Raw genomic sequence first — 12965 nt, 5'->3', positions numbered from 1 at the left:
ACCTCTTCCCAAAGGGAATGGCAGCTGTAGGTCCAGTATGGCAAATCTTACACCATTTGGATCCTTTTTTCTAACCAGTGAATGGTCCCATTCAGTACACTTCATATTCCATAACAAGATGATCTATTTTCTGATAGATAAATCAATACCCTCATATTTGAAAGATCTTAAATCCTCCAGGCAAAAGCATAAGGTCCTTTTCATAACAACAAATAAGCAATACACTCTGATAAGCACAGTATCAAGAACAAAACATAAAAGAGGCACAAAATGCATGAAGTTTAAAGTCTCAAATAATTTAGGTATTTCACAGCAACTCATGAGATTGTGGAGCAGCATTCATAGCTGCAGTGCTTTTTAAGCCAGTTGTTCACATACTATTGCACTACCAAGGTGAAGACTGTTAAACCAGAACTCCTACCTACAAACGTTTTCCTACCTGCAAAGCATTTTATCTGGGCATCATCTACTTACAGGCAAGGTACTACATTAGCACTCCAGTACAGACACACACACATACACCTGTCTTCCAAAACAAAACAAAAAGTCCTTCTGCCTGGCTTTTAAATTCCAAGTTTGCTCAAACGCCTCCACCCGCACCCCCACACTCCCAGCCCCTCCAATCCTATTTTGAAGCAACACTATGGATGCCAAGGGTCCTGAACACTGAGACAAGGGCAAAAGCCTTAAAAAACATTAATTAAAGACTAAAATGAGAGCTTGAATTTGTGTTATGAGAGCTCTAGCTATTATTTCTTAATATTTTAGGTTGAAAAATTCCAGAGGCATATGACTCTCAGAGCAGGATGATAATTCTCAACTTTATTAAGCTCTTTAGTTTATATAGTGCTGCACTGTCAGTTTGTCACTGTAGACCGTGTAAGACCACCACAACCCATGTAAAAGGTCAGACAGAGAAGAGGGAAATGTGTTGGGTAGAAGTGTGGCAGACTCTCTGAACAGCACTTATGAAGAGTTCTACAATACAATGCAACCAGAATAGAGTAAAATAATAGCCAACCTACACAGGCTGTCAAAATGAGATATGACCATCCTTCCAGTACAGATGTTTTCCTCACAGCACTTCTTCATGTGCATACATCCACAAAACAGACTGACCAGGGAGTGAAAAAAACATGAGGAGCTCCAAAGTCCAGGAAAGTTCAAAAAGGCTTAGTTTGCATACAAAAAACCTCAGTTAATTCCAGAGGTTCAAGTGCAAGTGGACTTCTAATATTAATCACAAACACCACCAATTTACCATGCAAACATTTTAATGATTTAATCACTCTCTTCCAGGCATGAAGAGACAGGAGTACCACTCCATGGTGGTATCTCCTGTGACAGTGACAAAGGACCACCTTCTTATAACTAAAATAATAAATTCCTGTTTTGTATAACTGAGGCTGAATACCCACAGGATATTATTAACATTTCCCCTCCAGCATCTGGTCTAATAAAGAAACACAGAACAGCTTTGCTGTAGTACAAAAGTTTACAGAAAGTTCAACAATTTAATTAAAGACAATACAAAATATGTTGTCTGAATTCAAATAATTTATGTAAAAGTACATGCATGAGAAAATATTGGCAAGAAGGTTTGAGTAACCATATTATCAGATGTTCTTTGTTCTTAGAGATAACATACAGTCAAAAATACATTTATATTTTAAGTTACAATAAAAGACAGCATTTTAAACACAATTTCAGGTCTACCAGCCTTTTAAAGCAAAAAAAATTCCTGTTAACAGAGGACGAACTGATAGAATAAAAAAAAAAAGGAGCAATGCTGAATTCTCTGAAAAAACCTGCAGCGTTTGTTTTTCCTTTGAGCAAGGAGGGAGAAGACTCTAGAAAACAAAGGGCACTCAATCTTCTCATTTAAGTTTTTTAAAACTGTAATCAGGGACTACTTTCATCCATATACCTCAGAAAAAACCACCCTCCTTGTAGGGAGACAGGATACAGATCAGGCACAGATCTTCCCTTCCACAGAAGCAGTACCACGTCCACACAAGTGTGGATCCTGCAAGTTACCCCATGGTACTCAGGGGGGCAGCTTGGCCCCCAAACACACCTTCTCTCAGCCTCCAGGAACACCACTAATCCTCCCAAATTGCAAGTTATTTCTTCACCTTTGTCAAAAATTGAAACACCTGAAGTCACCTTCTTGATTATGGTATCAGACAACAGCCTGAAACACCCAAGATTTCTTACCATGTGTCACTTGCACTCCACATTTTTGTGGTCAGTTAAATAGTTTAACAAGACGACACATGATTAACTTCTTTCAAGATTTTTAGTTCATTGGTTCTCAATAAAAGCATTGGTTGCAGTACAATAGTTTGACATACAGCAACAAAAGGTACTCAATTTACATGCACAAGCTATTTAACAATAATACAGTCTGTTGCCATTATGAAGCAAACACTACTGTGACAGCTGGCACAGCCTTCCAGTTGTTGTCATGAGCTCTAAAAAAGTGATGAAAACAGTGTTCCAATGCCAAAGAACAGAGGTTTGGCCACTGCTGAAAGATTCCAATCAAGATGCCAGTATCATAACAGGAAACAGTTATGCTGGAATTACTGTAAAAACTATGCAAAATTTCTTTGATTTGTACTTCAATTTAAGAAAAATGCATGTGGGAAATACAGAGAACTTTGTATAGAAACAAAAGTACATGCAGAGGCAGAAAAATTAAGGCAAGACAAATGTGTGGATGAGTTAAAAAAAACCCTCATCATCTAACTACTATAAATCTGTTGGAGTAAGAGTGCATAATTGCCTATCTGGATTGGTTTTTGTGGTTAGAGGGGTTTTTTGTAGTTAGAGGGCTTTTTGTGGTTATTTGTTTGCTGTTTTATTTTATTTTAATAAAGCTGTCAACTTTGAAAGTGCAAGCCACTCTGCTTTTGTGTTTGATGCCTGGCTGAGCTTTCGTTCAGCTTTAAAGTTTGGTCCAGATTATCGTGGTGTGATGGACAAAGTACAGCACATGCTACTAGGACAACTCACTCCCACTTTTCAAAGTCTGCTTTTCAAGAAACAGAGACAACAGTGTCACCTTTATTGTAAGTCAAAGTTTCAGTACTGCTGTTAAGGGGCTTCTAGAAGTAAGAACAGAGAAGTCAGATTTATGATAATGAGATAAGCAGTGAGTTTATGTAAAACATACATACTACAATAAGACTTTCCTACAGCATATAAAAGTCACCAGGGGACTTAATTTTTTGTTAAACATTTCTTTAAAGGTTTCAGAAGTGTTAACAATTCCAGCAATAAAATTTTCAAAGTGTCCTGGCTGTGCCTCTTCTTAGTGTCTTTTCCAAATGGTATTCAAATAGATAAGAAACCTTCTCCTCTAAGTGAAAATTATCAATTCAGCATTATGCTATTGGTAAATCAGATCCTGAAATATTATGGATATTGGATAGTTGTCATCATTTTATCCATGTCCATATAAAAAAACACAGTTACATGAGACTGCACTGTCAGATCTATAATACACCAAGTAAGACTGCAAAAATAAAAGGCAAAAAAGTAAAAAGGCCTCAAGTCTCCTTTTTTTTGTTGTTTGGTTTCTTTTTACTAATTGTCTTACACCAAAAAATAAAAAGTAGCAAAGGCTTAATCTTAAATACAAAGTTATCATCAGCAAATCAGGTCCTCTAATCCAGACTGATGGTACACTTATCATTTCAACTGAACCACCCATTATAAACTTGCAATGCCAGCACTCATTCATGCCCTGAACTGTTCCCTGGCCTCATCTACCCAATCAACTATTCACACCTTATTTTAAGCAGAACAATTAAAAAAGTTGTTTGTGGTTTTGAAACAGTTGGTCTGAATTCTTTAATACCACACTCAAAACACAAGAATACAAATTTAAGGATATCTCAACTCAATTCTCAAAATATTCTTTACAAAGGAAAAAAGAGGCGTGAATATGGAAGTACAGAAGGTGTTAAAACACCACTTTCAAAATGGACTTGGTAGAGACCCTATACTGGAAACACTTACCTTGTCAAAGCATCAACATGATCATCTTAGAAGACAATTCAGAGACACTTAGTCAGAATTGGGGAAAAAAAATGCAAACTATACTGTCAAAGATCACCGAAATAACTAATCTAAAGGCAGTGCAAAATGATGGCTAGTGAGGGGCAACCAGTCATCCTGAAAAGTGAGGGACTTCAAATTACTCATCAATGACCTCCGTAATAATCTGCATTGAAGGACCTGATGAACACCAGTGATATTTTTGTCATGCAATTACAACTGTTAAGCAACCAATATGCAACTCAAGAGTGGTACTGTCATCCATGGTGGATTATTACTGAAGTAATAACCCATTAAAGAATAAGATCTAAGGGGAAAGTGGTAAACATCTTGCCATAAGTGAAAACACTTCAAAAATTTACAATTAAATAAAAAGTTAGATGATATAAAAAGAAGTACTGAACACAACAAAGCCACAATAACTTAGTGTTTCCATAAAACGACATGCTGAAGGTTTTGTTCCCAAGTCTATACATTTTTTACTGTCTGTTAATTCCTAAATATTGACAGCATAATTGAATAATTGAGGTACAGTAGTTTACATTTGTATATGTCTTGTAAAAAGGTTATTATTTTTCTTCCAGTTTTTCTTCCTCCTCGCCAAAGAACAACAAAGGAAACATTCCTAATATGCAGCCAATGGTCACTCCAATAGCTTTACCCTAGAGAAAGGGGGAAAAAATTAAGTTTCTAACTGATCAGTTGCTACTCATTTGCTGTGTACCAACACAACCAGAAAAACACACCCCTTGTTCTAGTTTTCAGTTGTGAGTCACATTTTTCTTAGCATGCAGACTGGAAACACAATCCATGAGAGAGAGACAGACATGACAATGTTAGAAACAGTGTCTGCTGTGATAAAAGACAATTCTGAAGAAAGGAGGGGAATGCTCATGAAGAGCTGCACAAGTCATAATGGAGGAGACAGATTCAAAGGATTAGTAGGATGGCCAGGCAGACAGGGAAAGAAAAAAACCAAACCAAACTAAACAAACAACACCTGCACACACTATAGGTGCAATTGTAAATGTATCTGCTTGTATCTGGAAATGCAAATTATCAAAGTCAGGAACAAGGAGTGCCTTGACAACATCATGGCTTGCAAAGGCACAAGGTAAAGACAAAACCAATAAAAAATGGAAAACATTTCACAGTTGACCTGGATGTATAAATCAAGAGGAGAGGAAATAAAGTAAGACAAGCAACATTCAAACCACATCACCAGCAGTAGGTGGATAGTGTTTCAAAATTGAAACAGCAGGTAAAAAATGAAAAAAAAATGCTACCATACAGGCAAAGGTACTCAGAACAGTTTTCCAGAAAAGTGCTGTGAACGAACTGCAGTGCAATGACAGCGTTTGCCACAAGCTCAGCTTCCACTGAGAAAACTCTTACACTGGGGACACTATCAGGCAGCCCCTTGACAATATTCCAACGCTTTGCTGCTCAGTGCCTTGATCTATCACTGCTAAAACCTGACTTTTTTTCCCCCCTAACTTTTCCTCAGCAAGTACTATTTTTCTTCCCTTAAATCTGCATGAATATTTTCCCAGTGAAGGCTCATTTTGGCAAAGTGAAAGAAATATCTGTTATTTTTACTCAGTTTCTGATAATCACGTTTCTTTAATCAAAATAAACTAAAGTTGCTGAAACGTTTGACCACTTCAAATGTTTAAATGTTAATTAAGTAACCACCCTGAAAATGAATCAGCATGATGAGTGTCCTGCAACTGTAAACACAGGCAGTAAATATTACTGAAATGCTAAAAGCTTACCCAGGGGAAAGTTAATTTCATATCCAAGCTAATTATGGAATACTAGACATTAATACATACCAGTACAGGTATGCGAATAGCAAGCACTTTACAAAAAATGCATAGGAGTAAACTACTAAGGGGTCATAACTCTCAAGTAAATTATCTTATCACCATGGCCAGAGCTGAACCCAGGTATCTGCACAGCATACATGAAGTCATTGCAGAGATTATCAACGTCACAAGCCACTTGTTGCTCACTCCATACAAAAAAAAATGCAAGCCCAAAACAATCCAGTCTCATGATGCTCCCTGATATGGGCTCACAACTCAACCTTACAGGAAATGGAAGCACAATGCTGGCGGTCAATAAGTATTTAATGGAAAAAGTGACAAAAACAATCTATCACTTACTAGTTAAAGCAGAAAAAGCTCCAAGCCAGGAGTGCCCACCTACAGGATACTCACCAAGTGTGCACTGAGACGCGTTTGCCACATGTCAGCTTGTTTGGGTGTCAGGTCAGGGATCGACAGACCCAGTCGTGAAGCTAAAGCTTCTACGTAACCTGCAAGACTGCAACAACAAGGAAACAAGAAAAAACAACTTTGGATCTGATAGTGTCTCCCAGTGAGGATTTTCAAATATTTGAATTTAAAATCTACAGGTTTTCCTTAAGCATACTGATGAAGACATTGACAGATTAATATGGAGAGAGTTCAGACTGCTAAAGGCCACATTTTGCACATACATTAATTATCTCACTGATTTAATATGAAACATTTCCCTAAAAACTTTATGTACAACAAACTAGTGTGAATGCTACTGCATTTTTGTAGAGTTTGTAAGTAACCTTTACTGGAGGAAAGGTCACACACAGAGTTAGTAATAAGCCTTGTTATCTGCAGAAAACAAAGCATTAGAGGGAAAGTGTGAAAAACAGGCAAAACAAACAGCTTTACTTTCAGCAATTACACAGAAATTTCCTTTAAAAACTAAAAAAAAGTCACTGTATCTATTTATATCAGACATAGGTATGTCTAGATCTGAAGACATTTCAGATATATAACTTTTTTCATCTGAGAAGAAGGAAATGTCTTCATATCTGGCCATAACAGTCTGAGGACGTATATTAAGTACAGCAATATTATATCACCAAAAAATGTATTTTTCCACATTGCATCTCAGTGAATGCACTTAATACTCTTAATACAAGTGCATACATACCCCAGTCCAGCTAAATCTGAAACAAGGTTTCCTAAAGCTGCAGCTGGAGGGAGGAAGAAGGAAGAGAAAAAGGCAAAGGATTATTTTAGTTGTGAACAAAACCAAGCAGCTCCTCTCCCTCCCCTCCTAGTGACCCTCACTATTCTCAATATATATAGGATGAGAGACCAGAACTAGGGTTCTTTCATTTTAGAGTTTTTATTCTGACCTTATTACAGTTTAATAACAGCAGGAGACTAAAATAATAGGAAGTGCATCTGTTTTTCTCGACTTATATGAAGAAAAGTTGGCAAATATAAAAAGACAACACTAACATCTGGAAATCAACATAACAGCTTTTCAGATCAGAGTTAAGAATGGTCATGTGTGGTTGCCAGCTCCATGCAGCTACTGCTGGACACCAAGTAAAGCCTTCCAGTGCCTGAAGAGGCACAGGAGCACTGGAAATAGAAGGAGCTGTTATTCAGCTATGTAGCTTTGATAAACATTTCAACATATCCACAAACTGTGTCAGTTTAGGAATGAATACTGTCCATGAGTGAACAAAGTCACACACAAAATACATGATTTCACAGCAGATCTTACTGAGATAAGCTTGACTGTGACTGTCTCACATTGCAACAGAGCACTGCACATTTACAAACCATTAACTTGCTCTGCTATAGACACTTCCATTTGAGCTCTCTACGTGCTTTCCAGCAATGCTGCCCCTGCAGTTGTGGACCCACGAGCAGGTTTTTACCCTCAGAGGTTGCTGAGACACCAAAGCTGTCAAGCAGAGCTTATCAGTTTTGGCCCAGTGCAGGAGCAGGGTGGCTCCTTGGCCTTCCCGTATCGCACAGAGGCAGAGGAGCCACCAAGAACAGCAGCCAACACAGCAAGAGGACATCAACACTGATCTCCACTTAGCACTGCAGGCAAACAGCAATGTACAAATACATATATAGACATACATCAATACTGGAGCCTGGGGAATTCAGAGCAGTTCCATTACAGAAATGCAAATATGCTTTCTCAAGTGACACAGGATTTGAACTATTAGGTAAGAACTGACAGGAAGCATTTCAAAAGCTATTTGAACTGAAATTCCATTTCTGCAAATGGAGTATGTCCTTGTTGAGCTGCATTTTTAATACTTGCCTGCCATAGTTGAAATTCCTAAGACAACTCCAATTGACAATTCTATTTGGGTTCCCTGAAAAATAAACAGTTTTGTCATTATTTGAGGGATTTGGGGTTAAATTATATTGATACAACTGACAGAAGTACTGCTTACTGCTTGTCTATGTTAAAACTGAAGGGATAAATGGACATTACTCCTACTAGATCCTAACAAATCCTATCCTCCTGATATATATATTTCCCCCTGGGAAAATGAGCCTACTTCTGATACTCTTTTAATATTTTATACTATTTCATGAGAGGCACTTAACGGACAAACCTTCAACCTCTATCTCTGCATACCATCTTCCTCACCGTAATTCTTAGTTGAATGTATAGCTCTGAATGAAAACTTCTACAAATACTGAGCAAACAAATAAAACACAGTACCACAGCTCCTTACGTGTTCAGCTGAAGAAACAAAATCACAGTGAACTGCACTATGAAACAGCAGTACACGGTCCAAAGATGAGAGACAATGTGCGTGAATTAAACAAGACATGCTCCACTTGGATATAGCAAAACACTTTCCACTGTGAGGAAGCTGAGTGTTGGAACAGGTTGCTCAGACAGGCTGTCCTTGGATTTCGCAAGTCCCACAAAAACACGAACAACTTGGTCTGACCTTCCAGCTGATTCTGCTTTGAGCAGGAGGTTAGACTAGAGACCCTGAGAAAGCCCTGAGCAGGAGGACTTCCTAAACTAGACCTTATAGTCTAATCTATTCTATTCTCTTGAACAATATGAATCTCATTGACTTGATCAAGGAATTAAATAATGAACTTACCGCAGCAATCATAATTGCGTTATCCAAAAATCCAAACCCTACAAAAGGTAATGCATTGTGGAAGAACACTAAAAGAAATAAGTAACAAAGAGAAAATAAAATATTTATAAGAGAGTTCACTAATTCACATGAACAAATGAAACGTCAGTCTAACACTGCCTTTAAGAGAAAAAAAGACAAGATACACAAAATTCCTTTCCTACTTATTCTGCTGAGGACATTTTTGTTGCTGGCAGGTGCAGTAAAACCCTTTGCTACACAGAAGTGTTACTAAGGGCTTGTGAAGAACCAGCTAAAAAAACCTTATTCTGCAAACACTTGTACAATTTCAGATGGAAGCCACTTATGCCTACTTGTGCGTAAGAGAAATATTTAGAGCTACACAAACTTGGGTAAGATTTACAGACCTTCCAATGGGTGTTGCAGTACCACTGAAGATTGCCAGCTGTCTCACCAGACTCCCTGCATTCTTCTCTTGCATGAAATAAAGGCCCTCTCTCTGCAAGTCCCTCGCTACTCCTGTGCAAGAGATCCATCTTCACGTATTCCTAAAAATTCATATTTTAGGAGCATTGTCTGGAGCTAGACAATTCTTATTAAAACTCCTTCAGCTAAATCTGCAAATGCTAAGGTGGCTTTCACTAGAGTGTCATACAGTGTTATTTATCTCACTATTTCAACCCAAACCTGTGCATCTTGATTTTGTTTGTACACTATCCTCAGAACAAGTCAGACTTGAAGATGCTCCTTAATACACTTTTTAGGAAATCAAGTTCCACCTTTAGTTTCATGCATTTTTTTTCCTTTCACTTCTGAAACCTCTGTTAAATATTTTTGAAAATATTTTCTAGTCCAGAAACTTGGAACACACTGGTCTGAATAATTTCTAGGAATGAGCACAGTGCTGCTGTATCATTCCTTTTTGCCCTGCTTCATTTTCTCTCCGGTTTTAGCTTCTAAGCTTATGATGGAGGTGGGACTGAATTTGCACAGCCTTGCCTCCAGCTGAGTTTCAAGTGTTCACTTCATAAGATTGACTACAGCACTGAGGACAGACTATATGACCAAAAAAACAGCTTAGAAAGTTAGAAATTTTCATTTCTTTTTTTTTAACATTTAAAATGCAACAGCTGCTCAGATTGGATTTGGTTGGTGGGTATTTTTTTAACTTCAGGTGGTACTGTAATTCCCACATTTTATAAAGTTATAGGGATGCAAACAAAGGAGAACCTCAGAGTCAAATGAAAAGAAACAGGCAAGAGAACCTTTCAGGTTTCTTTCTCACAGACAGCACAAATCCATGATCTCACAAAAAAACAAAGCCACACTCAAGATCTTTCACACTTAGGTACAAGAACATGAATGGACGTCTGTAACTACTTTGTAAGGAGACACACACCTTCTTAACTGCACAGGTAAAGGACTAAAGCACAAAACGTGTGAAACTTTCCAATTTTTTGTTTTGAATCCCCACAAGACAAAAGCTCCAAAAATATAAACAATAAAAAAGCACACAGATATGCCCAATATTTTCAAAATGTGTGTATACAAAACTCTGCAGCTACAAAGGGAGCTCAAATCCTTAGTGACATGGGTAGAATTTTGGAATTCATGGAGTAAACAGAACGCCAGAGACCAAAAGGAAAAAAAAAAAAAAGAAAAATAAGTGTAGATACTTAGAACAGGAAAATGTTTGACTAAGATTTGGTCACTGGAGAATATAAAGCCGCAAAAATAAACTGATTTGGAAACTAAATCAGAATTTGAATCATCGCAGTATTATAAAGAATACACAGTTTATTTCCAATTTCTCTGTAATTTTATACGACTTCTCAGTCCTCTTAAAACAAAAACCCCACAAGGTACTGCAGCATCAACACTGTTTGGCTTAGAAAAACAATGTTTGCTGCTGGTTTGGAGCAGCCTGCTCTCATTTGGGCTTTCTGTCCTACTTTCACTAAATGGTGCACATTCTCCAGCCGAGGTATTACAAAACAAAGGCAGCAGGGTGAGTGTTGGTGCTTGTTTTGGTTTTCTGTTACTCCATTTGACAGGGATGAGGACAGACCAGCACTTGTAGGAGAAAGATGAAGCCAGTTCAAAGAGAGACTGCACAATTACTGAACCACATTCAACAAACATTCTTCTTTTACCATGTCTCAGTTGTCCTGGAGATGGTGGTGCAACCTCCAACTTCTCTAGAGAAGTCAAAATAAATGCGAAAGTTAGCTTTTCATCACAACTTCAGTTTATTATAAAGTTTTTACCAAATTACTAGCCAGCAAAAAATCAGTTATTTAACAGCTTTCAAATGGGAAGAAAAATGCTTCACACCTACATTATTATTTTTACGAAAGATAACATGTTATTAAAAGCCAAAAGTCTCACTATAATATTTGTAGTTTAAACTAGTATAAGTGATTATGCAAAGTAACAGCATACTTCAGAAGCAGCCCAACAGCCATCTTAATCACTGAAAATTAGGAAAACACACTAAAATTAGAAAAATCAAGACATCTAAAGACAACTGTGTTTTAATTTTTTTAGAGGTTCTCTAAACATGCAGCAGACAGCATTCTTTCCCCCAGACAGAGTCTGTAAAAAATCCTACCATTTATGTTCTCACAGAAGGCATCTTTTAATAGTTAGTATAAGAATAAAAGAAAAATAGAGACCACTGATTTTGGTAACTACAGATCAAGTTTGGTCATTTGGTGCATGTTTCAGGTATCCTGGACTCAAATCATAAAGAGCTTGCAGGGATCAGGACATCACTCCTGAACCCGACAGAGTACTCTACAGGACACTAATGCACTTTATTAGAGATGCTGTGCAGAATGCAGCAACAAGTTATTCATTCAACAGGGACAAGCGAAAGAAACCTAGCTACTGTTTTAGGCTTCTGTTGTTTTTTCGTGTTGGTTTTTTTTTTTTAAACGTAGATATTGAGCAAAAGAACACCCTTTTTAAAACAGAAAAAACCATTGCCCCACTATCTTCCAGTATTATGAGCTTTTGATAAGTTGCTTCCATACTTGTGATGAGGTAACTTCTATGAGCAAAGGTAAAAAATGGAAAAACATGTAGAACCTACAACAGTCAAGTATTCAAATATTACTAGGGGCAACCAAGAGATGGAAAGACAGTACTGCAGACACAGACTGTAATACATTTGAGCTCTCTCTGAGCAGTGCAGGCTAGAGTATCCATGTATTAAAGTCATTCATATTCAAAGCTATTGTAAAGAAACTAAAATATTCACTTAAAGTAACTTTGAGAAAAAAAACAAGTTAGATCATAATGCCAGTATTCAGCCAACCAGGACACTGACTTCCAAAATAATTTCATTAATTGAAGGCCTCTAACAACTCTCAAGTCATAGCAGTTTCTAAAAGAGCTGCTTCTTCCCTCTGCCCACTATACATGCCAACAAACACCAGTTGTACTCATCATGCAAGTGGGACAAGCGCAGCCCAAACACTACAGAAAAAGAGATTATTTTGGTTTCCCCTCAAAATGCCAAGGAATTCACAGATTTACAGCTCAGGCTGGAGGAGGAACAAAAGAACATGCCATGGCAAACAGATGGGAGCCCACTGAGAGTCAATCTTCTGAAGACTGGGGCATCACTTGTGCATGGCAGCCAGAAAACATCAAACTAAAATTTTCAGCTTGTGCTCAGGAAGGATGGGATTGGGAATGGGACCCATTTTCATATGGTCTCCTTCCATCCTCACAGGTTAAGCAAATCTTTTACAGAAGCATGGACAAAGAAAGAGTTTTCTATATATACCCTTTCAGCAGCTTTTCTCAGAGACAGCAAGATCATATAACACTGGGGAAAATCAAAGCCACCTTGAACCAAAGAGATTAGCTGAGGCCACTGTTTCCAAGAGCTCCAGATGCCCTGGAAGTAGCCAGGCAGCCTAAGCCAACACCATCACACTATGGAGGAAGCTTCCCTAAAATCACC

The 12965-nt window shown here is 37.7% G+C and overlaps 1 protein-coding gene across 2 annotated transcripts in view; it reads right to left on the bottom strand.

Moving 5' to 3' along the window:
• Positions 1–807: 807 nt before the first annotated feature.
• Positions 808–12965, bottom strand: part of TMEM65 (transmembrane protein 65) — a 31720-nt gene continuing 19562 nt past the window's right edge. Inside the window, exons 3-8 of one of the 2 annotated variants that reach the window (XM_050314289.1) lie at positions 11146–11190; positions 8993–9060; positions 8185–8239; positions 7045–7087; positions 6288–6393; positions 808–4727 (exon numbers count right to left, since the gene is read on the bottom strand). In XM_050314289.1, coding sequence (XP_050170246.1) covers positions 4635–4727; positions 6288–6393; positions 7045–7087; positions 8185–8239; positions 8993–9060; positions 11146–11190 — 410 coding nt within the window. In that variant the 3' untranslated portion in view covers positions 808–4634. The remainder of the gene's footprint in view (positions 4728–6287; positions 6394–7044; positions 7088–8184; positions 8240–8992; positions 9061–11145; positions 11191–12965) is intronic. The other variant, XM_050314280.1, reaches the window with a different exon arrangement.

This window comes from Myiozetetes cayanensis, unplaced genomic scaffold, assembly GCF_022539395.1.
Source record: "Myiozetetes cayanensis isolate MyiCay16 unplaced genomic scaffold, myiCay2020 scf1, whole genome shotgun sequence".
In the NCBI taxonomy this organism is placed as follows: Eukaryota; Metazoa; Chordata; class Aves; order Passeriformes; family Tyrannidae; genus Myiozetetes; species Myiozetetes cayanensis.
Note: the sequence above shows the minus strand (reverse complement) of the source record. Positions and strands in the feature narration are given on the sequence as shown.